This window comes from Chaetomium fimeti (genome assembly GCF_033439085.1).
Source record: "Chaetomium fimeti strain CBS 168.71 chromosome Unknown B0H64scaffold_1, whole genome shotgun sequence".
Taxonomy (NCBI): Eukaryota; Fungi; Ascomycota; class Sordariomycetes; order Sordariales; family Chaetomiaceae; genus Chaetomium; species Chaetomium fimeti.
Window position 1 is genome coordinate 728054 of NW_026944329.1, and position 27088 is coordinate 755141.

Genomic DNA, 27088 nt, shown 5'->3' on the forward strand with positions numbered 1-27088 from the left:
GCATCGCGGAGTGCCATGACTGCTCACTCAGTGTTGGCTTGCTGATCCCTGCGGCGGAGCGAACACGGCGAGACGACAGGGATGGGGGAGCTCCGACCTATCATGACACCTTCTTGTTGATTGAACTGCCAAAACCGGCCAATCCGACACAGGCTGCGGGCTCGGGAGCTTCCATGGCATCCACTCTGGATCCGGGGTTGCTGGGAGTGCTTCCCTTTTTATCATGCCAGCTCGCGTTTTTTCCTCCTGCGCCGTTCTCATCATCCTTGATACCCTCAAGAGCTGCGTCCTCCCCTCGTTTCAAGGACACCAGTCGCCGGGCACTTAATTCCTCTTCTCGCCTTCGTTTCCCCTTCCAACCCTTCATATTTGAGCTCGGCTCACTCACTCGCTGTAATTGAGTAATTTCTCTATATCTAATCCAACACCCCTTTTTACGAGGTCTCGGTTCGGATCGACACCGACTGTAAGTCAAGCCGTCCCCACTGGAATGCGGGCTGGTCTCTGCAGCAACTTGACATTCTCGGACTCTTGTTCGTCTTTAATGTCTGGGCCGCTCACATAACTTTTGTTCAGACAGTCACCGGTCGCCTATCCATAGTTAATAGTTAATTCTTAACCTTCGCAGCTCCCACAACTCCGACCTCCAGCGAATCACCCTCTCATCATTCACAATGGTTTCCTTCCGGACAACCCTGCTGGCCCTCGTTGGCGCCGTGGCCGTCTCGGCCGACTACTGGGTCGATCCTGAGACCGTGTCGCCGATGCTCAGAAGTACGCTTGGAATCCAGACCACCCTCCAGAGGAGCATGAACTGACAACCGTCACAGCGGCGTGGTGCAGCGACCAGCGCAGCATGTGCAAGCCGATCTGCCTCGAGACTTCGAGGGGCGAGCCGCAGGTTAACACCTGCGATTCCGTACGTAGACCCTCCCACAACCCGCAGCCCGCGCTCGCGCGTGTGGTCGCGTGACGCGACGCAACCCGACTGACAATCCTCCCCCACCCACAGGAGACCCTCACGTACGGCTGCGTGTGCAGCGACGGCAAGCAGCCCAACGTGACCGAGTACACGCTGACGCTGCCCTACCACATGTGCACGGCCTGGGGCACGCAGTGCGTGGAGAAGTGCGGCTCCGACAACTACTGCGCGCGCGACTGCCGCGAGGACCACCCCTGCGGCGCCCAGCGCCCGACCCGCGTCAACGACACCGACACCTCCTCCACCACCGCCGCTGTGCCCTCCGCCACCGGGCCCCCGGCAGACCAGGTCTTCGACGGCCTCGATGACGGCTCCGACGGTAACGATAACGACGAGAACGCGGCCGGCTCGCTGCGGTTCGCGAACTCGTACGGCCTGGCCCTCGTGGCCGGCGGGTTGTTCGCCGGGTTCGCCGTGTTGCTGTAAGGGGTCGAGTTGGTTGTTGTTCGCGTGTGTGTGGTTGATATCTGCATTTCAACGGCTGGCTGGGTGGTGACCAAAGTTAATTTAGACGATCCGGGGAAATCTGGGCCTATGGGACAGGACCCTGTTGGTGGAACCGAGCTGGCGGAAAACGGCGGATCGCCAATCGCCCCAACCAGGAACGGTGTTAGTCATGGTTTATCTTTTTAATGTCGGCTTCCGGAGTCTGACGCATCATTGGGTACGACGAAGTATTGGGTAATTATTGCATTAGTGGTTTCAAGAATCAAGTTCAGCAATTCGACACATTTTCCAGTGCTCGCATGCCCGCGTGTTGTTCCCTCCGGTGGCAATTGGCAAGAATGTCAGGATAACTGTTGATCAGCAACCATCTGGTTGTTTCATCTGAACTCTGGAAAATTGCCCATTGGATGTTCTGGACTGGTGCCTTTCTTGCGAATCATGCATTCCTTGACGTAGGCGAGGCACCCGAACATCGGATGGTGACAACTACCGATCCATCCAAGACCCCAAATGATCTTCCCCAAAAAGTGGCAGTTGCCAAACGGAATCCAGTCCAATCGCCAGACCCAAACTTTTTATTTTTATCGTTCAAGTGACGGTGTTTGTGTATTCTGTACAAACCGGAGCTTCACCGCCCAGGAGTTCGTTATTTTCACGTGTCAGGTTCTCAGGCTAACATTGGTGTGGATCCTCAACAGCCAACCGAGGAAACCTTGACTGGAGATTTGATTCGCGACGGCCTGGGTCTTGTCTCAACGAGAATTGTGAAAACTTTCCGCCGCAGTCGGTGCAGGACGCGTGGAACCGACAACGTAGCTTGCGCTAACGTACATACACAGTACGGAATATAGCGACCCCCATCCGCCAAAGGCATACGCATTCGCTTGCTGTGCTCTGCCGGTTGCCGCGAGACCTTTTTTCCCCTTGTTCCACCTCCTTCCCAGATCCACAGATCTAACCGGGGAGAGAGAGCCTCAACCAGATTCCTCAAATCTCCGTGTCTGGCCCCTTTCTAGCACCGCCTGTCCATTCTACGCGTCGAAAGCAACCCCATACGAAGCCGGTTTTGCTCGCGTCGCCCGCCCCGACAGCCGACCATGGCTCCCAACAGCAGTTCGTCGAGCCCCACCCCCGCGCTCCCGCTGTCGGCGGACTTCCTGCATCTGCCGGGGTCCAGAGCAAGAGAATGGAACTTATGTCAACGTCACAATTTGCTAACCGTGACGCCGCGGCCCAACAGGAAAAGCAGCCGCCGAGTGCGTATCAGATGATGCCCTCATCCACCTCAAATCTTACAAGTACTCCGCCGTCGACAAGTCACCGATATCCCACTACATCCTTCGGCCATACGTGCGCATTGCCCCACCCCCGCCCTACATGCAAGCTTCGTGTGCTCTGCGCGACGGCTTGGTATCGATGGCGAGAAAGAGGACACAGCTAAAATATGAGAGCAGTGGAACGCCTTTGTCGAGCTATTGCCGCTATGGCTGGCCCCGAACATGGTAACCCTCCTCGGGTTCATGTGCATCCTCTTCAACGTCGGCCTGTTGGTGGTCATGATGCCGGATCTTGAAGGACCAGTGAGATCAGCCGCCGCCACACATTCCACAGTTCCTAGCTGACCTTCCAGGCACCCCCTTGGGTATACTACAGCTTCGCCTTCGGCCTCTTCATGTACCAGACCTTCGACAATGTCGACGGCAAGCAGGCCCGCCGCACCGGCACCTCGAGCGGTCTCGGCGAACTTTTCGACCACGGCATCGACAGCCTTAACTGCACCCTCGCCAGCCTTCTCGAGACGGCCGCCATGGGTCTCGGCACTTCCAAGTCGGGCGTTTTCACCGCGCTCTGCCCATGCTTGCCCATGTTCTTCTCCACCTGGGAGACGTACCACACCCACACCCTCTACCTGGGCGTCGTCAACGGGCCGACCGAGGGCCTCCTGCTCGCGTGCACTTTCATGGTTCTCTCGGGCTACTACGGCCCGGCCATCTGGACCCAGCCCCTCCCCACACTCCTGGGCCCGCGCATCTCGGTGCTCAACTCCTTGGGCGTCTCTGACGAAGTGCTCGACAGCCTCTCGATCCGTGACCTGTGGGTGACCGTCATCGTGGTCTCGCTGCTCTTCACCCACATCCCCTTCTGCATCCACAACGTCGTCAAGGCCCGGCGCGCAAAGGGCCTGCCCGTAGCCCCCGTGTTCTTGGAATGGACCCCCATGGCCGTCTACACCCTCTCCATCGGCGCGTGGCTCTACTCGCCCTACTCCACCCTCCGGTCGGAGAACCACCTCGTCATGTTCTGCATCATCATGAGCTTCGTCTTCGGCCGCATGACCACCAAGATGATCCTCGCCCACCTCACGCGCCAGCCGTTCCCCTACTGGACCGTCATGCTGTGGCCGCTGGTCGGGGGCGCCGTGCTCGGGAACCTGCCCCGCTTTGGCTTTCCCGCCGTCTCCGCCGAGTTCGAGTACCTGTACCTGGTCGGGTACCTGGTCTTCTCGGCCGTCGTGTACTTCCGGTGGGCGTGGCTCGTCACCACCAGCATCTGCCGCTTCCTCGGGATCAACTGCCTGACCATCCCCCATGAGAAGCAGATGCAGAATAAGCTGCAGAACAAGGCGCAGAGTCAGGGGATCCCGAACGGGACGCCAAGTGGGGGCCGTAAGGTGGACTGAGCTGTCATGGAAGGGGAGTCCGAGTCACAAAGTAAAAAGGGGTTTGAGGATGAAAAAGTGGCTGAAATGGGGGGATGATCATTCAACATATAAAGTGGCTGCCTAGGGCCAAGTTGTTTGACTTTGGACATTGGGTTTGCATTGGAGCATGGCGTTCTTCGTTTCCGGGCGTGGAGGGCATTGATGCATGCATTATGGCCCTTGCTGGCGGCTGGCGGCCAACGTTAGAGAAGCCCTGGATTTGTAATGGTCTGCGGCGGTAATACATAGAGATTTCACATAAACCAAGCACTCTTTTTTTTTTAAAAAAAAAAAGCACTCTCATATCGAGACACAGATGTGGCTGTTATCCAAGATTATCATTACTTTGAAAGTCGTGTCGTCGTTACTAAGATTGGTACACGCCACGCTCACGAGAAGAGAAACTCCTTCAACACAGGGGACCCCGAGAACTCCGGGTTGAGCAGGATACAGCTTTTAAGTAGGAGAGTCAGTCAGTCAACCACTTGTTCGAATCCTCTCCCCACGGGGGTGTTGGTGTTAGTACTCAAGAGCAGGTCTGACTCACTTTAGGAAATACTGCAGCCCGGCCCGCCTCTTCTCGAGGAAGCGCGGGTGGAAGCGCTTCAGCACGCTCTTGGGCGGCAGCGCCGGCACGGCCGCCTCGAAGCCGGGGAAGGTCTGGACCAGCCGCCGGCGGAGGTCGTCGAACTCGGAGTAGCGCTTGCGGATGTTTATGCGGGAGCCCTAGCAGAGGTAAATGTTAGATGCCGTTCCGCAGGTAGTTTTCCAGCTCTCCCTACCCCCCTCCCCTCCCTTTTTTTTTTTTACCGCGATACGGAAAGGCAGGCAGGCAAAGAGAAAGAAACCTACATTCAACGCCTCCACCTTGATATTCCACACCACAAACGCCCCGATATTCGTCGCGCTCCCGTTCACCACCACGGGATCCGTCACCTGCACGCTGCGCGCCCAGCACGCCCGGTTGCGGTCGCGCCCGTACACCTCGCTGCTGTTGCTGCGCCGCCCGGCGTGCTCCCCGCCATTCCCATTCCCGTTCCCGTTCCCCCTATTACTCCCGCCCTCCTCATCCTCCCCGTCATCCTCCTCCTCGTTGTCCTGCAGCGTGATCGCCCCCGGCGGCAGCACCGACTCGACCGACGCCGAGGACGCGCCGCGCGCGTGGCCCGGGGCGTGGCCGTGCGGTCGCAGCGGGTTGTTATGGTTGTTGTTGTGTTGTTGTTGCTGGAGGAGAAGGAGTTGCTCGGCGGCGCGCGCGCTGGACCAGTAGGGCGGGATGGATGCGCTGGGCGAGATCAGGTCGCCTTCTTCGTCTTCGGCTTCGGCGGTGGTTGAGGGGATCGAGGTCTCGGAGGCGCTGTCAGAGGGGAAGAGCGCGGCGCGGGAGGGGGCGGGTTCGTCGCCGTTTACTTGTGGCGGGCTTGGGGGTATCGAGGTCCCTTCGCCGTCGGCTGGGTGGTTGTTGTCGGGGTTGCCATTGCGAAGGGGATCTGGCGGTGGCTCCCGGTGCGCTGGTTGTGGTGGGTGCTGGTCTTGCTCGTTGTTCGGCGCCATTCAGGCCATTCGGCGTCGGAGCTGCCTCTGGGATGATTTAGAGCAATGAACGAGTCGTGAACGGGAGGTACGACTGTTGCGACTGTTGCGATGTGATGTGGTGGTTGCGACAAAGACGGTTCGAGGCCGGGAAAAGCGGCTATCTCGACGGGTTAAGCGCGGCTTGAGGGCTGATAGTGAGGTTTGTAAACAGTAGTTCTTGAATAAGCGTCGAGGTATGACCCGCAAATTTGGAGGTGGTCAAGGAGGGTTTATCCTGGGAGTCGTGGAGATATGGAGACATCCCTTGCTTGCCAGTTTGCGCAAACATGGGCGATGTGGCAGTGGAACTCGAGATTCTTGCCAAGACCTCGGTTTCAACGTCATCCCCAATTGCCCCACACAAACCCCACCAAGGGTCCTTCCCCTGTGTTAAATGGCACTTGGAGCGTGATGTTATACTGAACTCAGGAGGTGAGGTAAAGTTCAGTATAAAATACAATCGAGTCCTAGACGCAGATTAAAACTTTTCATCCAATATTTGTGAGCCCCAATGACCGAAATTCGTTCCCTGACACCGCCATTCACAATTCGAGATTCAGGGTTAGGGTGCTCCCGTCTGAACTCGAGAATACCAGACGTTCGTTAAGCTAAAAGAAATGGTTATCTGATCCTCCGAAGTTGGGACGGTTTGTATGTTTACATGATAGTTGGTTTAAAGATTCATAACTGTAAGATGCGTCGCTCAAGGCAACAGAGGCAGACCATATACAACGTTTCTATATAATACATACATCCTCCTCGACGCTTATGCTCCAACATAAAACTACAGCTCTTCCTTCTCGGACTCTACTTCTTCAGCTCTCTCTTCCCCTGACCCTGCCGCTACCTCTGGCACGTATCCCTCCACATCCATCCACTCAGCCACAAAAGCCGTCATGATCTTTGCCCAGTCCCTGATGGTCGGTACATCCAGATGCGCCGCGTCATCATCCATGGTATGCCACACGGGCGGGAACGGGGTGGGAATGACATGCAAGATGTCGACGCCCCTTCTCATAAAAGGCACGTGGTCGTCCTCCACAAAGCCACGGAACTTCACCCCTTCCTTCTCGCTCTCCGCCAGGAACGACTTCTTCGGTTTCGTCTCGAGCACCCCCAGTTTCCGCAGTCTCCCCTCGATCTTGGCCAAGTTTCGATACGCCCAGTGCGTCCCGGGAAAGTAGGACGGGATGTTGGGCGCCGCCGCGCCCAACAAATCCAACAACACAAACAGGCTGATCGCCTCCAGCGGCGTCGAGAAGCGACTCCCGGCTTCGTACCGCGTCGCCTCCCACTCCTCAGCGAGCGCCCTGCAAGCCCATCATCAGTATCTCCCACGCACAAACACACACAGCAACAGCAAGACTCACCTCGACCCGTACAAACTATCCGCCGCATTCCACTGCACCCACGCCTCCTCGCCATCCAACAACAAAATCTGCACCCCGCTCTCCTCCTCCAACCCGGCCAACCCCTCCTCCACCATGCCCTCCCATCGCCGCGTCAACGCCCCATCCACCCCCCTCGCCACCGCCAACAGCAGCGCGCAGGGCACCGCACTATCCACCGCGCCCACAAACCCCTCCGGCCGGTACAAACTATCATAATGCGCCGCGAGCGTCAGCCGCGCCACCTCCCCCCCATCATCACCCCAACCCCCACCCCCATTCTCACCACCCCCACCCCCATCCCCATCCCCACCCTCACCCCGACCCTCCCCATCCCCATCAGAAGAAGAGCGCACCCAAGGCGGATCGCGCCTCAGCACCAAATTCTGAAACGGCACCAGCCTCTCGCCCGTCGCGGGCGTCGTCGCCGTCGTGTTGTGCCACGCGACCGTCCAGTCCGGGTGCAGGTGGGCGCGCACAAAGGCGAGGAAGTGCTCCTGCACGCGGGCGTGGCCCGGCGTGCCGGGCACGCGGGGCTGCAGGATGGGCGCGAGGAGGGCGCCGTGGTGGGGGTCGAAGTCCGGGTCGAAGTCCGGGTCGAAGTCTTTGGGGGTTTTGGGGTTTGTTGGGTTTGTTGGGTTGGGTTTTTGGTCGGGGTTGGGGTTTAGGGGTGGTGGTGGTGGGTTTGATGATGATGGGGGGAGGAGGTGCAGGAGGGAGGTGTCGGAGAGGGGGGTGTATGCGAGGGCGGGGGGGATGTGGGTGGTTGTTGTGGTGAGGAGGAGGAGGAGGGAGGGAAGGAGGTGGTGGTGTCTCATTGTGGAGGAGGGTGGCTGCGAGATGCAGCTTTTTGTTGTTGGTGTTGGTGTTTGTGAGGGGGGGTCGGAATCATGCTGAGATGGTTGTATCCCATTTGTGTGCGTATACACCAAATCAATTGACGATTTTATCTCATGATGAGGCTGTCCGGTTTCGAAGTGTGGCTTGTGTCAAAAGAGAAATGGCAACGTGGTATAAGCCGGGTGAAGTCGAGTTGGGGAAGCTGCAAGTGTCCCTGAATAGCCCCACAGTGGAGATCTTCTTTTCATCTCTCGTCTCCTAGCCGACAAGAGTAAATTCAACCTTCGGGTAAACAAGATAAAAACGATGCAAAATAATGAAGGTTTGTTGCGCCCCATTTTCTCTCACCGTTGAAGCCAAATATTCATAGTCGATATACTGAGCGCTGGAGGTTCAACCGCCTACTGGGTTTCACTCTCGCTTATCATTCAGCATCAAGATAGGTGTGCGGTGGCTTACGCTTGAATGCACTGCCCACCCACCCTCTTTTCTTTTTCTTCTTTCTTCTTCACAGCGAAGGTTTCGTCCGTGTAGCCATTCACGTCTTCATCGCCCAACCCAACAAACACGAGAGTCACTCTCAGAGACGAACATCAAGCCCAGATTAAATTACCACCCCCGAGAAGTCCCCATGAACCATAAAACGGGTCCCCAAAGAGCTTGTAGGGAGGCAACTAACGTCTAATCCCAGGAGCAGAGGGCCCCCTTCAAGGCCCCCACCGGCCATTGGCCATGGTGTCGAATATGCCGTTACGCAGCCTCAACATCTCGTGGAACTCCTTCGGCGGCCCTAGCGACCCCACAATCACCATTTCAGATCCCGCCGCCAGCTGCGCCCACGCCTGCTCCGTGAACTCGTCCGTCGGCATCCCCATCTTCCGGCCCTTCTCGGGACCCATGTAGTCGTGGATTTCGCCTGCGGGGGGGTGGTTAGTCGAATATGGATTGGGTGAGGGGGGTGTGTGTGTGTCGATGGTGGAGGGGGCTCACTCTGAACGAGGGGCGGCCAGATCTCGATGATCTTGGTGTTGGAGCCCTTGTGCACCTGGCGCAGGCAGCTCACGTAGGCGGTGAGGGCTGCCTTGGAGGTCGCGTATGCCGGCGCCTTGATGACGGGGACGGCGGCCAGCAGCGAGCCGGTGAAGAGTAGGGCGGTGGGGAACGGCTTCGCCAGCAGGTGCGGAAGGAACTTGATGGAGAGGTCCATGGGCCGCGAGAAGTTGGTACTGATCTCCCGGTGGAAGGCATCCAGGTCGACCTCGGCCGGCTTCGAGAGCAGGATCGGGGTCTGGGTCCCTGCGTTGAGGAAGACGCAGTCGAGGTCGGGGTACTTGCTCACGATGCTTTTGGGGGAGGAGGTTAGCCTGCTTCGGGCGTGTGCGTCGCCGTTGGGGGGTTGGAGATGGTGTCACTTGCCCATCGACGAAGGCATCCAAGCCAGCGCTATCCGTGATATCGTAGCGGACACCGCTGGCCTTATCCGGGCCGTGCTTTTGGACAAAGGCATCGAGCCTCTCCTGACGGCGTCCAACGGCGATGACCTTGGCACCCTCGCGGATGAACTTCTCGGCCATGGACGCCCCTATCCCAGAGGTAGCCCCGACGAGGAGGACACGGTTGTACTTGAAGGACATGGCTAAAGTTTCACGTCGTTACAGGTTTGCGTTAAGTGCTGGTTGGTTGGAGTATAATGAGTTGACCGTCCTTGCGAGTCGGGGGGGGCTACATCTTCATGATTTATATCTTCAAGGTCAGGTACCGATATAAATGCTGCCCGAAGAACCCCGCGTCGAGCCCGCGTTCAGCCGGCCTCATTTCGCCCGGCTTGCCTGCGCGCGGTTAGGTCGACTTTGCTTTTTAAATACGCGGGCTATCGCACATCTTCTCCCACGACTTATTTGTTGGGGTTTGGTCCACCCAGTAAGACACGGAGACATTCTCAGCGTCGCACACAGTGTTCCATGGTCGTTTTTGGCTTCCCAACAAGCCACATAAATAGAGCAGCGGCCCGAAAAGGGCTTAGAACGCGAGGGACGGTCGGCAACGACCAATGGTAGTTATTATCACCACGCAGCTGGAGGCGGGCGGGGACAGCGTGTGAGCGGTGTCACAATGTCGAAAGGGTGCAGCGGTGTTACACTGTCGAAAAAGGTGCACGGCGCTCGAGTCGCTGGATGGGCGGTATGCAGGAGGTATGGGATGTCTTCTACGGAGGAGCCAGCTGAGCGCCACATGTCAAATCGTCATCTCGCGTGTCCGCTTCGCGGCCATGGCTCCGGATGTAAAACGGAAACAACAAGAACATGAATAGAACTTGGGGCCCGAGGCGGTTTTTTACCTGTGGAGTATAATACCCAAACGATCAACTGTAACTGAGGTCCCAGAGGTGTATTACCAAAGGTATCAAACCAGTTATGACTGATGGATTAGGCGTTCAGGTACATCCAAAGGGAAGGGCCCGTTTCTGATGAGCGAAGGGCTGCTAGTCAATGTACGTATTGTTGAGTTCTTACGATCGTGAGTTATGAGGTAAAATACGAGATGGGGTGAGCAGGACGACGTGTATTCGTAGTTAAAAGGTTATGAAAAGAGGTGGAGACATCTGTTGGGGCATCCAAGTTTAGGCTTAAATCAAAGGGTCTGATGTATGTAGAAAGCCATCCTGCTATGCGTAGTGAGGTAGTTCGAGCCCGGGACAAGCTTGTCCAACATCCGGCTCCGATATGTCCGAGAACTCGCGGGCAGAGAACCTCGATTGTGCAAAGGTTAACAAGCGGACTGCAGTTCCGCGAGTTTCCGGTGGCGTCGTCGGGTGTATGTACCAAGTACCAAGCCCGAAGCGCTAAAGCCATCGCCGATAAAATTTACTGCTAACGCCGATGAACCCCTGTCGGCTGCTCAGCCCAAGGGCGTACGACTCGACCACCATCGGGGATAGGTTGAAGAACATCGATATCGGGATTCAGTCTTCGGAGTTGAGTTCATCCGCTAAAAACATTCATGACGATGTTTAGGGCGTCGGCAGGTTGTGTGACGGGAGTTCACGGACTTGGACGGTGATGGCGGACTTACCTAGCTTGGTTTACGACGGCGTGGGTGCAGTTGGGTGAACGACGATGGCGACTCAACGATGCGTATAAAAGCCGTGCTCGCCCCAAGGGACAGCCTTAAACAGCATCTCAACACCATCGCAATACCATCACCCTCACTGCCAGAAGCATCTTGACAACCAACCGGTCTTGTATCACATCACAGCCACAACAAACCAACAAATTCGCCATCACCACAAACCAGCACAGACTCACCACCACCACCACCACCACCACCACCACCATGCCAGCCACACCCGTCTTCCTCATCACCGGCGCCTCGTCCGGGTTCGGCGAAGCCATCGCGCAGGAAGCGCTCGCGCGGGGCCACCACGTCATCGCGACGGCGCGCGGCACCTGCAGACTAACGGAGCTCGAGTCGGCCGGGGCGACGGCGCTGGCGCTGGACGTGACGAGCGACGAGGCGACGCTGGCGGCGACCTTCCGCGCGGCACACGCCGTCCACGGGCGCATCACACACGTCGTGAACTGCGCGGGGTATCTGTTGGAGGGGGCGGTTGAGGAGGCGAGGTGGGTTCTTCCTTCTTCTTTCCGGAGGGTAGGAAGTGGGTTGGAGTGGAGTGGGGCGGGGCTAATGGTTGTGGTCATGGGACAGCGGGAAAGAGGTGTTTGATATCTTCAACACCAACGTGCTCGGCACCTTCAACGTCGCTCGGGCTGCGGCGCCCTACCTGCGCGAGGCGGCCAAGGAGCCCGGGCAGATGGCGGCGCTGGCGACGTTTGGGAGCTTGGGGAGTTGGTTGTCGGGTGCCGCGGCTGCTCATTGTGAGGCCTCTCTCGTCTCCTTTTCTGAGGGTCTGGTTCGCTAATTACAAGTCCTGCCTGCCACAGACTGCAGCACCAAGTTCGCCGTGAGCGGGCTGACCGAGGGCTTGGCCGAAGAGTTCCGGCCTTTCGGGGTCGACGTCTGCTGCGTGGAACCGGGATACACGCGCACGCCGATCCTGGCGAACGGGGCTGACGGGGTGAATCATCGGGTGAAGACGGCGCGGCAGCTGGACGTCTACATGCACCAAGAGACCGACGCGGCCAAGATGCGCGCAGCCCTCGATGCTTTCAGCGGCAACCAACCAGGCGACGTCGTCAAGTGCGCCAAGGTCATTGTTGACGTGTTGACCAAGGAGGGTGTCGCCAAGGGGAGGGCGGTGCCGGTGCGGTTGGTGCTGGGGTCGGATTGTCTCGACGTTGTGCGCGCAAAGTGTGAGAGCACGCTGAAGCTGGTCAAGGAGTGGGAGGCAGTTTCTATGTCGACAATGAGGGACTCGGAGGCGCCGAGAGAGGAAATTTAGGCCTGGGTCCGGCCCTGTTCTCAGCCCTGTTCCGGGCCAAGCTTTCCACTAACAAGCGGCTGCCGGGGCTTGGCAATATCCGCCCAGACTTGCAAGGATTCAAGCTGTTCTCACCTCAAAGACTGGTGTTGAGTTTTGGTTTTTTAGGCTTTTTTTTTAACCTGTCCGTTTGTATACATGTATCAATAATCAGTATTTGCAAACATTTCTCTTCTAGATTTGTCCTATTACTATTTGAAATCCCGGCTCCTCCTACACAGTAAATCTGTAGCTGGAATCGCGGCTCGGTCAAAGTCCGTTGGCGCCGAGACTTGGCACCCACATGTCACCCTCAGATCATCGGCTTGCCCCACGCTCGTAGCATCTGCACGCGCAAGCAGCGGGCGGTGCACGACTCTCATCAGTGCCGCCCAGCCGAGTTCTCGAGAACACCGGCATATACAAAGTGTATTGTTAGCAGCTTTAATGACCTGAGTTCCCTAACCCGATGTGAAGACACCTCAAACAGAGAACCGCGATTGTTAATCGACCAATCATGAACACCACTAATTCCCATTCCGAGACTCGGTCGATGCATGAACTTGTGGAAGACCCGGTGGCCCCGCTATCGTCAGTGACCCCTCCAGATAGTCCAGACAAAAGACCAAAAGGAAAGCGCCCACTGTCGCAAGGCTCAGCCGATTCGGCACACTCGACGCGAAGCCGTCAGGAGTATCTAGACTCGCTGGTATCGCCAACAAAAGAGCAATTCGCCCACATTGCAGAAAAACAAGCAGAGAGGGAGGCCGAACAGAAACGCGCCCATCGCCATAAACAGCCTCAGAGTCTCGACGCCGTACTGGGCCCATTATCTCCTTCGAGACCGCAACCTCAACAACCGCACCATATACCCCTCGCCAGCCGGCTTGGCTTCGGGTTCAGTCACCGTACCGGCAGCAGCGACGATGGGCTCCGCAACCGGGCTGCCACCGTTATCCAGCGCACATACCGCGGGTACCGCGCCCGTCGAGAGATTCAGGGGCTAGGTATTGATGCTTCTACCCGTTGGATATATGCCGTACGGGAGGCACAATGGAGAGACATGACCACGCCCCGCGCCAGGGCCGCTTCCGTCACCAACGGGATGTCCTCTCCTGAACGGCCAGGAACTGCGGCCGACCGGCCGTCGACAGCACGCCAGAACTGGAAGAAGGTTTCCGCCATTGCCCGGCACGCCGGGAATGACCTAGACGCCGATACTAGCTCCTCCTCTGACTCCGACTCCGATTCGGGCGACCACCGGAATTCCAGAGAGCAAAAGAAGGCGGAGCGGAGGCGGAGGGAAGAAGCCAAGGCGCGCCGCAAACAAACCGCCAAAATGATGGGCCTGCAGTACTTCCTCGAGATGATCGACCTCAAGCACCGCTACGGCGCCAACCTGCGGGTGTACCATGAAGAGTGGAAGCGCGCCGAGACTAACGAGAACTTCTTCTACTGGCTCGACTACGGCGAGGGCAAGAACCTCGACATCGAAGCCTGCCCGCGCGAGCGCCTCGACCGCGAGCAGGTGCGCTACCTCTCCCGAGAAGAACGCCAGTACTACCTCGTGAACGTCGACTCCGAGGGCCGCCTCTGCTGGGCCAAGAACGGCGCGCGCATCGACACCACCGAGAAATGGAAGGACTCCATCCACGGTATCGTCCCCAGCGACGACCCAACCCCCGCCTACAGCCCGCTAGGCGAGAACCAAACCACCCTCCTCGGCGACACCAGCACCGACTCATCCCCGTCCTCCTCCTCCTCCCGCCCCACCACCACCTCCACATCCACCTCCTCCTCATCCACAGACTCCGCCAACGCAGCCCGCTACGCCTCCTCCCTCACCCCCAACACGCGCACCAAACAAAAAATCACCCACCACCTCTCGGGCGCCACCATCCTCAACAAGCTCCTCCGCAAAACCGTCCGCAAAAACACCTGGATCTTCGTCGCCGACACCTCCTTCCGCCTGTACGTGGGCATCAAGAACAGCGGCGCCTTCCAGCACTCCTCCTTCCTGCAGGGCAGCCGCATCTCGGCCGCGGGGCTCGTGCGCGTGCGCGACGGCCGCCTGACCTCGCTCTCCCCGCTCAGCGGCCACTACCGCCCGCCCGCGAGCAACTTCCGCGCCTTTGTGCGCTCGCTGCGGGATGCGGGCGCCGATATGCGCCGCGTGTCGGTCAGCAAGAGTTATGCGGTGCTGGTTGGGTTGGAGGCGTACGCGAAGGTAAGGGGGAAGGCGGGGGAGGTGCTGGGGAGGGTGAGGGGAAGGGGTCGTGGGGGGAGGGGGAAGGGGGAGGAAAAGGGGGTGTTGGTTGTGCCTGAGGTGCTGCCGCGGTGGGAGCGTGGGGATGGGGAGGGCGGGCCGACGAGTGGTGAGGATGGGTCACGTCGTTCCCCAGTAGAGCGCGGAAAGGGTGCCGAGCCGCCGCCAGACAGGGCAGGAGCTTCGTCGTTTACGAGGGAGGCAGACGACGAGGCGCAACGGCAACAACAAAAACAACAACAGCAGCAGCAGCAGCAGCAGCAGCAGCAGCAAAAACATGAGGAAGAAGACAAGATGCGCTCGGAAAACGAGCTCGCCGTCGATGTCCTGCAGAAAATGAACCTCGGCGCCGAGCCGATCGAGCCCAAAGGGCAAAAGGGGGGTGATGATGGCCGTTAGGGGCGTTAACCGCTACCTACGGCGTCCGCTCTCTCACTGCGCAGTCTTAACATAACCCCCCTGACTGACGAGTAACCCATCGATCGGACACCTACCTAACTATCGTAATATCGGAGAGAAAAGGGGCTGGAAATGGATATTGGCACGACTGACGAACGACACGACATGACACGACGTCGAATTTCCTGTGTTATTTACGACCTGAATGAGTTAAAGTAGAGTTATTAGGATCTAGTTCCTGCTAGTTAGTTTTAATACTTAAATAGAGGCCAGATGGCAGTTGGCATATCGATAGTAGTGTTCCTAGCCTCCTCTTGTTCATAATAGTGAACGAAGCCTCCTAAGAAACCCCGTACGCCAGACAGACAACTCCAGGATTGCACTTGCGAGAATACCAGCAGAGCAATGTTGGCGAATAATCAGGAACCCATCGGCCACACCCATCGGCCACACCCATCGGCCACTCAGGAGAATAACATGATGGCTTCTCGTTCAGAAATAGCAATCAGGCATCACAATCCTGACTAGAACCAGAGTATTTTGCCCGCCAACACGACTCCAAACAAGGACAATCTTTTCCCGCCCAACCCAGCCCATTCTAATCTATTTTCCAGTCCGTTTTTCATCTTGACCAGGCCCTATCTAACATACCCTCCAACCCTCTATCATGACTGACTTGAACCTAACGTTAACAGACAGGCAACCTGATAAAACCCCACTCCAACCCCCCTCCGTAGGTATTCATGAACACAACATAAAGGTATCATAAGACATACTCCCACCGAGAAATGCAACACAACAACAACAAGGCAGAAAAGACTTGACATGGCTATCCCGCCTCATAACCCCCATCGACCCCTCCACCAAACCAGGCGAAGCAGAGTACCTATCCATCCCACTCAAGCAAGCTCCGAACCCATTTCCGTCGTTCCGGTCACCGGCTCACTCTTTGACTGTACCCTCCTCGAGTATCGCGGGTACCTCGGCCCTCCCCCGTCGTCCGCACGCGAGCTAGAAGAAGTAGAAACGGAATCCGCCCGCGTTGGCTCCTTAACCCGGATTCGCCTCTCTCTTGACGGCTCTGAGGCGTCATCTTCCTCGCCAACGCTGGACTCGACTGTTTCAAATCGCCTCCTCACCATCCCCGTGATCGGTGGCGGCAAGACAGGCTGGGAAAGCACTCCCGGATGCGCTTGAAACATGGGGGCATACGAGGCCGACATCGGCACCATCAGCATCGGCGCGGCGGCGAAGTAGTGGACTTGGTGTTGCGTGGGCGGCGGGGCAGCAGGGACGGGCTCTGGGCTCACGGGTGGGTTGTTGAAGAAGCCGTCCAGGGAGCGATGGGGTTGCCGGGTTGGGCTCGGAGCAACCGCCGATCGGGGCGTAAAGGTTGCCGCGCCCGGGTTCAGCTGAGAGGTCTGTGGGGGTTAGAAGAGGCGGCAGCGCGGGGAGAAACGGTCAAAGTATGTATGTATGTATGTTATGGCGGTAATGATACATGCATGCTTCGACTGGTTTCTCTCGCTCATACCTCTTTCTCGTGCCCGGGAGTCGTTTGGTTGTTCGTCTCTGTGGTGCTGTCGGAACTCTCGGCCTGGCCATTTGTCGTCGGGGTCGATTTGACCTTACGAAGTTCCGAACAGGTAGCCTCGGCGGTCAAGTCGTTGACAATATTTGGGCCTTTGCGCCCCTTGGTGGCAGGCTTGTCCTCGCGCGGCCCCTTGTCCTTGGGCTTGACGAAAATCTGTTTCGACCATAGCTCTGCGTACTTTCCGTCTGCCCGGATCAGCTCTTCGTGGCTACCCTGCTCAACAATTTCTCCCCCGGTAACGACGATGATGCGGTCGGCGTTCATAATGGTGGATAAGCGATGCCTAAGCCCGTTAGTCTGGATTCCTCAAGTTCCATCAGAACGCAACTCACGCTACAATGAAAGTCGTGCGGCCTTCGCAGAGAGTGCGTAGAGCGTCCTGGATCTTCTGCTCGGTCTCTGTGTCGACTGCGCTCGTTGCCTCGTCAAGGAGAACCATTGAAGGCCTCTTCAGAATAGCCCGGGCAATGGCCACTCGCTGCAGCTCGCCACCAGAGAGCTTGACGCCTCGCTCTCCGACCTTGGTTTGGTAGCCTGTCTCGGTCAGCTTGGTTCCGCCGTTCTACCTGCGGGGTCAAGGGGCACCTACCATCAGTAAATGTCAAGATCTGGTCGTGAATGCTGGCAGCCTTGCACGCTTCGTAGACCTCTTCGTCAGTCGCCGTGAGCTTGGCATACCGCACGTTGTTCATGATGGTGTCGTCGAATAGGATAGGAGCCTGGGGCACGACTCCGATCTGGGCTCGGAGACTGAGAGGTCTTAGCGCAACGTGATACACCATCCACAGAGGACCACAACCCACCTGTATAGATCAACGTTTCGGATATCCTGTCCATCGATTGCAATCGACCCCTTCGTAACGTCGTAAAACCGGTCGAGAAGTTTCAAGATGGTAGATTTGCCAGCCCCCGTCGCACCGACAAAAGCCACCGTCATGCCTGGTGTTGCGGTGAAGTTGATGTCCTTCAAAATCTCCTTCTTATTGTCGTACGAGAAGCAGACACCGCCAAAGCGGACTTCTCCGTTTTTGAAATGCAGAGGCGGTGCTCCCTCCTTGCTGAGCACGCTTGGCTTGGTCTGCATGATCTCCAGAAGCTGCTCTGCATGGAGGAGGTCCCTCGAGATGCTTTTCCCGAGGCCAGCAAAAAAGGTGAGAGGGGAGACCAGTTGGGCCCAGTATGTCAGCAGCATGATGAAGTCACCTGGGGTGGCCTGGCCGTGGGTAACCTGGTACACTGCCAGGAATGCTCCAGCGAGAAGCCCTGAGAGGAGAACCAAGAACTGGAACGCATAAGCAAGGACGTAGCCGAAGTACACCTTTTGGGTCTTGGCCACACGGTCCTCGACGGCGTCCGAGTAGCGGTTTTCCTCGTGCCGGATTTGGTTGAAGCTGGCGACCGTCGACCACCCCTGAATTCCGGCTTGCCGGACATAGTGCTCCTTATACCAAGCCCCTACCTCATTCCTACGTGCGCCCTTGAGTGCGGCGATCATGCGAGTAGCGATATAGATGAAAATGGCGGCGGTCGCGATGGTGATGAAGCCCTCGTACGGACCAAAGGTTGCCGAGAGATATACAAAGGCGACCGTCATATCGATGAGCATCGGCACCGCCCGGAAACAGATCGACTCGAGAATGTTGGAGATGCTTTGGCCGGACTGTATGGCCATCATGATGTCGGAGGAGCTCTTGGAATCGTGAAAGTCGGAAGACAGGTTGAGAACGTGAGAATACGCGGCGGTGCTAATAGCGCCAAACGAGTAATACTCAACAGGGATCCAGAGCCACTGGCGTAACAGTGAGAGACCGGCTTCGGAAGCCACGAGCTTGAGGCCGGCAAAGAAGAGAACCTCGCTCCAGGGGTTCTTGCCGTTTGAACCGGAAAGACTGTCCATGATGATACCCAGCTGGCGCGGGATCAAGACGTTGATGAAGTTCATGGCAAGCAGGCATATACCGACAAGCACTACGCGGATCTGGAGCGAACGGTGCTTCACGGGCCAGATGTACGGGAAGAAGACCTAAACAAGCGCTTGTCAGTGACGGGATCAGACAGGGTCGGGGGACGACGAACCCGAAAACTCTTGGCATATGTGACCCAGTTCCCCTTTTCCTTGAGCCTTTTTTCCATCTGCTCGCTCGCTTGCCGCTGGCGTCTTTCGTAAGGGTTTTCGTCGTCGTCGGTGTCGGAGGGCTGGTTGCTATCGCTCGAGGAGGACTGGTTGCTATCGCTCGAGCCATCTGACGTCGACCCGTACCCGTTCTGCTGAGTTCTGTTCCCCTGATCATCCGAGTCGGAATCGTGGCTGGCATGGCCGTTCGCCTTGAGCAAGCTTTGGCGTTCCGAGTCGGTGCCCTTCTCCTTCCGGGTGTAGTGGTTCCCTTCCAAATAGAAGACCACGGCTAGGACGACTGCAAGGTACCTGACGGCGAGGGCCGAGATGTCGAACAACTCGATGAACTTGAGAGGTCCCGTGGACCGAGCCATCAGAGACACGGCCCCCACGACTGGTTCGAGAATGAGTGCTATCGCGAAGGATCCAATGTACGGATACCAGACCGGATTGGCCGCCTCCGAGAGACCCGCAAAGACAACTCCGAATGCTAGGGCGCATGACATAAGACCGATGATGGTATCCTGCTCGGCGAATGGGAACACATGCTGGACGGCGCCCTGAATACTCAAAGCGAGCAGCTGGGCAAAGTAGGTGAGGATAACGAGCACGAGCAACCACGTGATCGGACGGCGGCGCGGGTGAGCGTCTTCCGAAGACCTAGTTTGCAGAGTGCATATGGCCACGGTGGAGGTGACCATGTAGTAGATGAAGACGGTGGTTGGGTAGGCGTAATGAAGACTTGCTAGGACTTGGCGCATCGGCAGCCCAGCGGGCTCGTCGGCCGCATCGATGCCATATGGATCCGCCATGATGGAGGGAGAGACCGGTGCAATGTCGATGAAGGGGGGAGAGGAATCCCACGATCAATCCTAGAGGTTGCCGAGATGGCTGATGTGCCAGGCTAGACTAGGTAGGTCTGCTCAAAATCGCCCGAAAACTGATAGCTCGTTTTGCAGCGGGACGATGTACTCTTTTGTCGCTTCCCAGGATCCTTAGGCGTGCCACACACGCGGATCAGACAATCCGACGAGAACTTGCTTCGCCGGTTTCGTACGCCAGGAAGGTAACCCAACGCTCCCAGTGTTTGGAACGGTTGAGCCTTCCGAAGTAAGACAAAGCACCAGTTTTTTTTCCACGTGAACCGCCTTCAACGGTGCCAGGTGGCCAAGTTGCCAGCAGCTTCTCGTTCCTTCCTCAATGGTTGCGATGAGCGAGATCGGAGTCAACACTAGCCCTGGAGGGAAGGACCAGTGCACCTATCTGATCTGAGGATTGGTGGCAGCACTGCAATCTCTGCGACAGGCAGCGGCAAACTTTTGCAAACTTGGTTTCCGCCACCGTTTCCCCGGGCAGCCCGGTTTCTGCAGGAACAGAAACAGAAACAACTAGGTCGAGTCGATTTCCACGCAGAGCGCTGGAGCTGATACTAGGTAGGCAGCTGCGTATTTATGAGGCAAGGCCCCTTTTCCCGCCTTGAAGAGCCCCCAGCCTCGCGACCTGGTCACCCCGAACAGCGAATGTAAGGTGGCAACAAGTCGGATATTGGTCTGAAGTTTGACTGTTCAACAGCAGCCGGCGCGTTTGTCCTACGAAACGTCTGCCTGTCGTGGAGGATCTGGGCTCTTACAAACTACGAGCTTGTGAACCCTCTTACGCAGCCAACGAACCGGCGCTTGCTACCTATGCGAACGGTCAGCAGGCACAACGTCGGAGAGAGTGGTCGCGATTACCTTGTTGTGGTGTTCTGATCCGAAGCCAAAGACCAGAGACAACGTATGAGCGCAAGAGTGGGCACAGGTTACTGTTGGATGAGCCCTTGGCGAGAGTAACGGATGGATTTGGCGCCCCACGGAGAGGTCGGAAGGGGAAAGTATAAAGCTGACGAAACCCTTGGTAAGTTGTTGGTTCGTCTCCCGTTCTCGGATGCCTGGAATGATGACGGCAAGAAAGAGGCGCAAGAGACCAATTGTCTGCCTGACTAGGTACGTTCAGCGGCACAGACTTCACTGCCACCGCGCGGTTGGGAGTTCCAGACACCCGGGTCCGTGAATGTGGCCCAGCGCGTTTAACTAACGTCGGACGACAGTTATGTTTATGGTGGCGTGAAAATGATGCCCTCAATTACAGCACGATTACAACATAAAAACACACCCTTCGACATGGAATGGTGGCGGGAAGAATCTGCCACCCTCGTGATCGATCCAATGCGCGGGAACAGACGGTGTAGGACTCACGGTCGGTAACAATCCTGACGACAACGCGCTAGATGCCGAAAGGCGTTAGTGGAACGATGGAATTGGCGGCGAGGGACCGTCCCTCGCCGCTGGCATTGCCAAGAAAGAGCAGACACAGCAGAGCAAACTCTGGATCGTAAGCCCCTGCTCTCCATGTGCGCTGAATCTCACACAGGTATATCGCAACCAAAAGGGGAAAGTATTCGACCAGCGGTGAAGGTAACCCATGTTCCGAGTGGGTTGTTCTCTCCGGACTCCGAGCGGCAAGGGACCGGATGAGACTTTGGTAGGAATGGCCTCCTCGGGGCGTCAACTAGAGTGGATGATTCCACGGCGGCGGGCATGTGCCTTGCTTCATTGGAAGCGTGCACCGAATAAATCGCCCCAATATATCGCTGGCATCACGGTATTGGACCGTCGTGGAACGTGGCGTGACGTCGGAGCTAAGATGCGAGGTGCAAAGTGAAGTCCGGAGCCTTTGGTGTTTCTTCTCTGACAGCGGCCACGGAGACCGACTACCAGCGATGTGTGTCTTGAAGTGTGGACTGGTTGACACGAAGGTGATGATGCTAGGAAGGGACAAACTCCGAGCCCAAGTCGCAGGGCAGCTATTTCAAGGTTGCCGGATACCGCTCTTGGCAGCCAACCTGATGGCAAGACGTGCAGGACGAAACCAGCACCACGGCGGCAATTTTCCTGCAGCCGATACATGCGGTGATCCTGGCTGCGTCTGCATGGGCGAATATCCTTGGTTGCTTGCATGGCAGCTTGCATCTCTACCCGCATCCCTACCTTCCGACAACGGCCCTCCTGTCGTGGTTCCCCTTGTCGAATTTGGCGTCCCCGACTCGGCTGCCACGCAGGTCGGGCCCGGTGCTCCGGAGTTCGGGGCCGGCTCGCTCTTCATTGGGACGCTTACGGGGAGCAGCCAGGATGGCCTCATCGTCGACATACTGTGCGGTTCTTATCTACTATGTGCATACATACACGGGACATGATACACAGGAGAGGATATCAGAAGTGATGGTAAGGCTGGGGGCCTCTTGGGCGCTTCTTTGCGCCAATAGCGATCCGACAGTGCCTGCAGCCATATGCCGGTCATTTCAAGGGAGGCCAGGCGCTCCACCGCTCGGCCGGTTCACGCATACGTCGGAGGTCAGGCTGATAAGGTTGCGTTGAGTGAGGGCCGGTCTCTCTTGAGACCAGAGATCCAGATCTCGTCGATTGGTTTCAAGCTCTACAGATATAGTCGAGATATTGCTAGTCCTATATTTTATAGTGATACAACCTGGCGGGCACGGAAGGGTGATGAAGGTTTCCTGAATCCCACCCCCACCCAATTGAAGATTCACTTGCACCGGTGCTAATAGAGGGTTAGGGTCACAGTATCGCTGCCTGCCCTCCCATCGCCGTCTTCCATTGCCGTTCAAGTTTCTCGCTGTGCATTTTTCCTCCAGTCCTGACATGTTCAGTTTGTGAAGTTCACTGAATTAAATAATCTCGGGTCATGATTTCCCCGGACTGAGTCACCGGTAACAAAATTGACGCTAAGGCACAGCCTCAAGAACAAAGCACCTGAATAATCCTTGGTTGTTCTTACATGGATGGGAGTACTCTGAACCTGCATTTATTTACAACAATCAAGGAGAGATTCTATGCAAAATAGCTGTTTCCGTTTCCATTCCCCTTCCCATTTTCCCAAGCTCAACTCCCCAACTCTATCGCCATGCCGTCCAGACGATCCAAGCCCGCTCACCGTGTAACCAAGCGGCCCAGAGCCACGGCAGCCACGGCGGCCACGGTCCCATCCACCGAGCCTCAAACCGCGACCTCAAGCGGCACATCCCCAGTCTACTTCTGGCGCGAAACCGACCCATTGGTCGGCTACCTCTCCCAATGGTACGCCTGCGCCTTCACCGACGACACCGACCCCTCCATCACCTACCCAACCGCCGAGCAGTAAGTAACCCCCCCCCCAACCAAACCAAACCAAACCAAACCAACCCTCCAAACCCCCCACTAACCCTCCCCTCACAGCTACATGATGTACCAAAAAGCCATCCTCTTCAACGACCCCGCCATGGCGACCCAAATCCTCGCCGCCCCCCACCCCCGGCAAGTCAAATCCCTAGGCCGCAAAGTCTCCGGTTTCTCCGACAGCGTCTGGCACGCCCACCGCGAGGCCATCGTGCGGCGCGGCAACCGTCTCAAGTTCACGCGGCCGGCTAACCCGGATGACGGGATGTGGCGGGTCGCGGTGCCGGTGCCGGTGCCGGGGCGGGAGGAGGGGGCCGGGGAGGGGGGGCTCGTCAGTCTGAAGGAGCTGTTGCTGCGGACGGGGGAGAGGGAGATTGTGGAGGCGAGCCCGATGGATCGGGTGTGGGGGATTGGGTTTGGCGCGGCGAAGGCTGGGAGTGTGAGGGCGAGGTGGGGGCTGAATTTGTTGGGGAAGGCGTTGGTGGCTGTGAGGGATGAGTTGAGGGGGGAGGAGGGTGGGGAGGAGGTGGTTGATGGGAAGGGCGTTGAGAAGGGTAAGGAGGGCGGTGGTGAGAAGGGCGATGAGAAGGGCGACGAGAAGGGCGATGAGAAGGGCGATGAAAAGGGTGAGGATGAAGAAGAGGGCGGACAGAAGGGGAAGAGAAGAAAGATGGAGTAGCGGGTTAGAGAAAGGCCGATATGAACTGTCTTGAGAAGGGTTGCAGTTAGTCATGATATCAGATTGCGTACCCATATTTTAGGTATTATTATGTATTGTCTCGGATGCATCGTTTGGTCGTCGAGGACGCGCCCCTCCCGTCGCATCCACGTCTCCTTCAATATTGTACAGTATACTTTTCATGTCATGGCCGTCTCCAATCGGCCCTCGCGGAGTGGTGTGATCGTAGAAATGCATCAAGACGCCTTCCGCCTGCTCCTCCTGCTCTATACCACAATAAGCCCCAAAACTCCCCGCAATCTCAGGCGACAGGATCCCAGATGCCGTATGATACAGTTTTTGTGACAATAGAACACAATGAATGAGAAGTAACCAGCACCTTGGGCAAGGTGCTTGGGCGTTTGCCCCCCTCCTGGGGAGTCACACACGCGTCGAGTTCGTAAATGCAGGCCGATTAAATGTAGTCGCGGCCGCTCTTCTGCATCTCGATCAGACGCCATCCCCTCGTCTCCGGGTTGTTGACGTCCTCGGCAATGCGTGTGACGCCGATGGCGTAAGTAACCAGCTGGACCTTGTCCTCCATACCCGCCGCGAGCTCGCCTGACTTGGCGTTGCGGTAGACATGGACCTCCTGTGTCCGGCAGGTGACGATGAATACCGGGATCTCACCAGGGTCGAGCATCCGTGCGCGGAGGATGTCCACTCCTCGGATGTCGAGGATTTTGCCGTCCGACTTGAGGCCAGCCTGCAGATACTGCTTGGTCAGGGCCTCGTAGACGGAATACTGAGCCTCCGACAACCACAGCTTCAGTGTCTCCACGTCGCCCTTGACGTAGGCGTCCAAGACCTCGGGGAGAATGTACTCGCGGAGTTCTTGTATGAACGGCTCCAGCTTGAACGACGGGTCCATGGACCGTAGCTTCTTGATCACCATGGCCGTCTCGTTCTCGGCAAAGAAGCCGGCAACCCTGTCGGTAATGCTTCGGGCCGTCGAGATCAGGGGATTTTCCGACTCTTGGTACACTGACTTCATGCCGAATACGCCCTGGACGAATTTGTTTTGATCTCTGAAGTCCCTCCATGCCTCCTTCCACGCGGCGTCCTTGTGAAGCGTGACGTTGGTTCCGGCACTACCAAGATTAGCAGATGAATTGCGGGACGTGTTCGGCAAGGAGTCTTACTTGGGATCCTCATCGTGGATCGTATTGTCCACCCCATTCTTCTTGTCCATTTGCTCCCGCAGCTCCCTCCGACGCTTGCGCTCCTCCTTGTCGACCCACCCGCCGTACCTGGAGCTGCTCCCGTCGTCGATGACATCCTTGACGTTCCTGTACGCTTCGGTGTCCCGGATCGGCTTGGTCGCCTTGTCGAGCGCCTCGCCCGTTTTATTTGCGCCTTTGCGCACGCCTTTCATAACAGGAGTGTCCCACGTCCACGTGGCACCCTTCCCGATGGCGCCGGCTGTCGACTTGACCGCTTTCGCAGCCGTGGACGAGACGGCGCCCGAGGTGGCCTCGTAGGCTTGTCGTGCTTTCCGAACGCGCTCACTCTCGACAAACTCGTTCGCGGAGGAGGCGAGGGCCTTGGTTGACTCGTTCCACTCCTTGGACTGCTTGAGCTCGGTATCCATGGTCTCTAGGAACACCTGCCATGGGGTCTTGTCGCCATGAGGCGGTGGTGGAGGGAGATCCTCTTTTTTCTCCTTCTCCTTGCCCTCGGCCTTCTCTTCACCCTCCTTCTCCTCGCCCTCCTTCTCCTCGCCCTCCTTCTCTTCTTTTGCCTTCTCCCTAGACTCCTCTTTAGGCTCTGAAGATTTCTCTTCCTCGCCTTCCTTTGTTTCTGGTGGTGTCTTGGCCTCCTTCTCTGCGGCGTCCTTTTGCTGTATGCGGCCCGAGACGTGGAACAAGCGTGCGTGGCTCCGTGATATGCTGTCTAACCTGAGGGCATTGACAGGGAGCGTCGAGCGCAAGAGCGGCTGTCGCTGGAGAAGCACGGATGTAGAGCATGTCGCACTCTCAGAAACACCGGGTTGTGTTACCCGAGACGAGAGAGAACGGTACTGTGAGGGCGGCGTGCAACGGGAGCTCCGCAAGCCTGATGGCCTCAATGGGGCACCGGGCACAAGCCTGGGGATTTGCCGTGCTGAATTCATAACTCTGAACAAGCCGAATCGCCCTCAATAGAAGTGATAGGCGTGGCAGAAGATGGAGAAATGGATGATGGGAGGGGCGGCGCGCAACCTCGCTTTGGTTGATAGGGATTTTGCTCACGATGGCAAACTTCAAAGGCGACTTTCTGGAATTCTTTTGCCCAGAATCATTGCCAAGAGTCGGCAAATTCCCGGAGTGGTGGGACCCTTCCAGGTTCTTCCCTCCCACCCCCCACCCTCCGCAGCGGCGGAAAGTTCCGACCCCAAAATTTCCAGTGTGCTCCATTCACCAACCACGAAGCGGCGGCTCAATCTCGACTTTCGCGTGTTCGCAGTTCCTCTGGTCCAAATCTCGAACACCATCCCCCGCTCCCGCCCAGGCACTGAGGTCATCCGGATGACCATTGCCCGGTGGCGATGAACCGACTTACAATAAACCGCCTTTTGGCGCCAGGGCTGACCCGACCGCTCTCCCAAACCGTCTGCCCGACAACGACAGTCCCGCAATGGACCCGACTCTTCTCCCAGTCAAACGTCGCCAGCAACATCTTCTCGCAAAATCCCCAGAAGCCGCCATTGCAGCCAACTCAAGGGCTGGGGAGCGGTTCAATGAACCGCATCCTTCAGCATATGAAGCGTGGTAGTGGGGGCCAGGAAGACACCGACTCCCTCTCTGAGGATCTGGCCGCACCGGAAGACGAGAGCACAGAACCCTACCATTTCCACATCTACAGCCACAAGCACAACACGCACATCACCCTTACCAAGCCGAACCGGGACGCCCTGCTCTCCCTATCATGCGGAAACCTGGGGTTCAAGAAGTCTGGGCGCAAGCACTACGATTCGGCATACCAGCTCGGTGCCTATGTGATCGACAAGATGCACCAGAAGGGCTTTGCGAGCAAGATCAACAAGATGGAGGTAGTCTTGCGGGGGTTCGGGCCTGGCAGAGAAGCGGTTGTCAAGGTGCTGATGGGGAACGAGGGTAAATTGCTGCGGCCCAAGATCACGCGGGTGTCAGATTCGACGAGACTCAAGTTTGGTGGTACTCGGAGCAAGAAGAAGAGAAGACTGGGTTAAGAGGGTTTGGTTGGTGTTGGATGGTGTTTGGGGGTTTGGGAATAGAGCAAACCGTGGTCTCGAGTGCTCCGGGTCCGGGTCCGGGCCCGTCCATATCCGGGACAGGTCCGGTCCTTATGTATATGTGTATACTACAAACAACCCTTTTTGGTCAATCTCTGGTTGTACCATCATTGACCGTGCCCACGTGAGTAGCAACTCCGGCCTGTGCTGGAAGTGGTCACCCTTTGCGACCCTCCGC

At 57.3% G+C, this 27088-nt stretch overlaps 11 protein-coding genes across 11 annotated transcripts; 6 read left to right on the forward strand and 5 right to left on the reverse strand.

Annotated features, from left to right (window-relative positions):
• Positions 1–595: 595 nt before the first annotated feature.
• Positions 596–1674, forward strand: B0H64DRAFT_4452 (uncharacterized protein). The gene is made up of 3 exons (XM_062806832.1): positions 596–774; positions 831–919; positions 1013–1674. The coding sequence occupies exons 1-3, from the start codon at positions 675–677 to the stop codon at positions 1406–1408; spliced, it is 585 nt and encodes a 194-aa protein (XP_062663501.1). The 5' UTR covers positions 596–674; the 3' UTR covers positions 1409–1674.
• Positions 1675–2669: 995 nt separating this feature from the next.
• Positions 2670–4465, forward strand: B0H64DRAFT_379633 (uncharacterized protein). Its single transcript, XM_062802683.1, has 2 exons — positions 2670–3009; positions 3060–4465. The coding sequence occupies exons 1-2, from the start codon at positions 2929–2931 to the stop codon at positions 4107–4109; spliced, it is 1131 nt and encodes a 376-aa protein (XP_062663502.1). The 5' UTR covers positions 2670–2928; the 3' UTR covers positions 4110–4465.
• B0H64DRAFT_470127 (Phox domain-containing protein) lies at positions 4340–5998 on the reverse strand. The gene is made up of 3 exons (XM_062807814.1): positions 4983–5998; positions 4678–4856; positions 4340–4583 (listed from the first exon to the last, which is right to left on the reverse strand). Exons 1-3 carry the CDS (start codon positions 5682–5684, stop codon positions 4520–4522), a joined length of 945 nt encoding a protein of 314 aa, XP_062663503.1. The 5' UTR covers positions 5685–5998; the 3' UTR covers positions 4340–4519.
• Positions 5999–6360: 362 nt separating this feature from the next.
• B0H64DRAFT_470128 (peptidase family M28-domain-containing protein) lies at positions 6361–8116 on the reverse strand. Its single transcript, XM_062807815.1, has 2 exons — positions 7076–8116; positions 6361–7015 (listed from the first exon to the last, which is right to left on the reverse strand). The coding sequence occupies exons 1-2, from the start codon at positions 7909–7911 to the stop codon at positions 6490–6492; spliced, it is 1362 nt and encodes a 453-aa protein (XP_062663504.1). The 5' UTR covers positions 7912–8116; the 3' UTR covers positions 6361–6489.
• A 339-nt stretch (positions 8117–8455) lies between these two features.
• B0H64DRAFT_4568 (uncharacterized protein) lies at positions 8456–9806 on the reverse strand. Its single transcript, XM_062807353.1, has 3 exons — positions 9350–9806; positions 8924–9276; positions 8456–8849 (listed from the first exon to the last, which is right to left on the reverse strand). The coding sequence occupies exons 1-3, from the start codon at positions 9565–9567 to the stop codon at positions 8641–8643; spliced, it is 780 nt and encodes a 259-aa protein (XP_062663505.1). The 5' UTR covers positions 9568–9806; the 3' UTR covers positions 8456–8640.
• Positions 9807–11235: 1429 nt separating this feature from the next.
• B0H64DRAFT_379641 (uncharacterized protein) lies at positions 11236–12618 on the forward strand. The gene is made up of 3 exons (XM_062802684.1): positions 11236–11553; positions 11639–11808; positions 11875–12618. The coding sequence occupies exons 1-3, from the start codon at positions 11267–11269 to the stop codon at positions 12330–12332; spliced, it is 915 nt and encodes a 304-aa protein (XP_062663506.1). The 5' UTR covers positions 11236–11266; the 3' UTR covers positions 12333–12618.
• Positions 12619–15914: 3296 nt separating this feature from the next.
• Positions 15915–19537, reverse strand: B0H64DRAFT_313456 (uncharacterized protein; the record flags this gene model as incomplete). Its single annotated transcript, XM_062800163.1, has 6 exons — positions 15915–16436; positions 16550–16892; positions 16942–17143; positions 17199–17359; positions 17413–18632; positions 18686–19537. 6 exons carry the CDS (start codon positions 19535–19537, stop codon positions 15915–15917), a joined length of 3300 nt encoding a protein of 1099 aa, XP_062663507.1.
• A 1764-nt stretch (positions 19538–21301) lies between these two features.
• On the forward strand, positions 21302–22012 carry B0H64DRAFT_4691 (uncharacterized protein). The gene has a single exon (XM_062807785.1). It carries the CDS (start codon positions 21487–21489, stop codon positions 21958–21960), a length of 474 nt encoding a protein of 157 aa, XP_062663508.1. The 5' UTR covers positions 21302–21486; the 3' UTR covers positions 21961–22012.
• Positions 22013–22688: 676 nt separating this feature from the next.
• Positions 22689–24111, forward strand: B0H64DRAFT_448002 (uncharacterized protein; the record flags this gene model as incomplete). Its single annotated transcript, XM_062807034.1, has 2 exons — positions 22689–22921; positions 23000–24111. 2 exons carry the CDS (start codon positions 22689–22691, stop codon positions 23616–23618), a joined length of 852 nt encoding a protein of 283 aa, XP_062663509.1. The 3' UTR covers positions 23619–24111.
• On the reverse strand, positions 23689–25898 carry B0H64DRAFT_333217 (uncharacterized protein). The gene is made up of 2 exons (XM_062801076.1): positions 24800–25898; positions 23689–24748 (listed from the first exon to the last, which is right to left on the reverse strand). Exons 1-2 carry the CDS (start codon positions 25768–25770, stop codon positions 24073–24075), a joined length of 1647 nt encoding a protein of 548 aa, XP_062663510.1. The 5' UTR covers positions 25771–25898; the 3' UTR covers positions 23689–24072.
• A 118-nt stretch (positions 25899–26016) lies between these two features.
• B0H64DRAFT_379658 (uncharacterized protein) lies at positions 26017–27002 on the forward strand. The gene has a single exon (XM_062802685.1). The coding sequence runs from the start codon at positions 26185–26187 to the stop codon at positions 26845–26847; it is 663 nt and encodes a 220-aa protein (XP_062663511.1). The 5' UTR covers positions 26017–26184; the 3' UTR covers positions 26848–27002.
• The last annotated feature ends 86 nt before the right edge of the window (positions 27003–27088 follow it).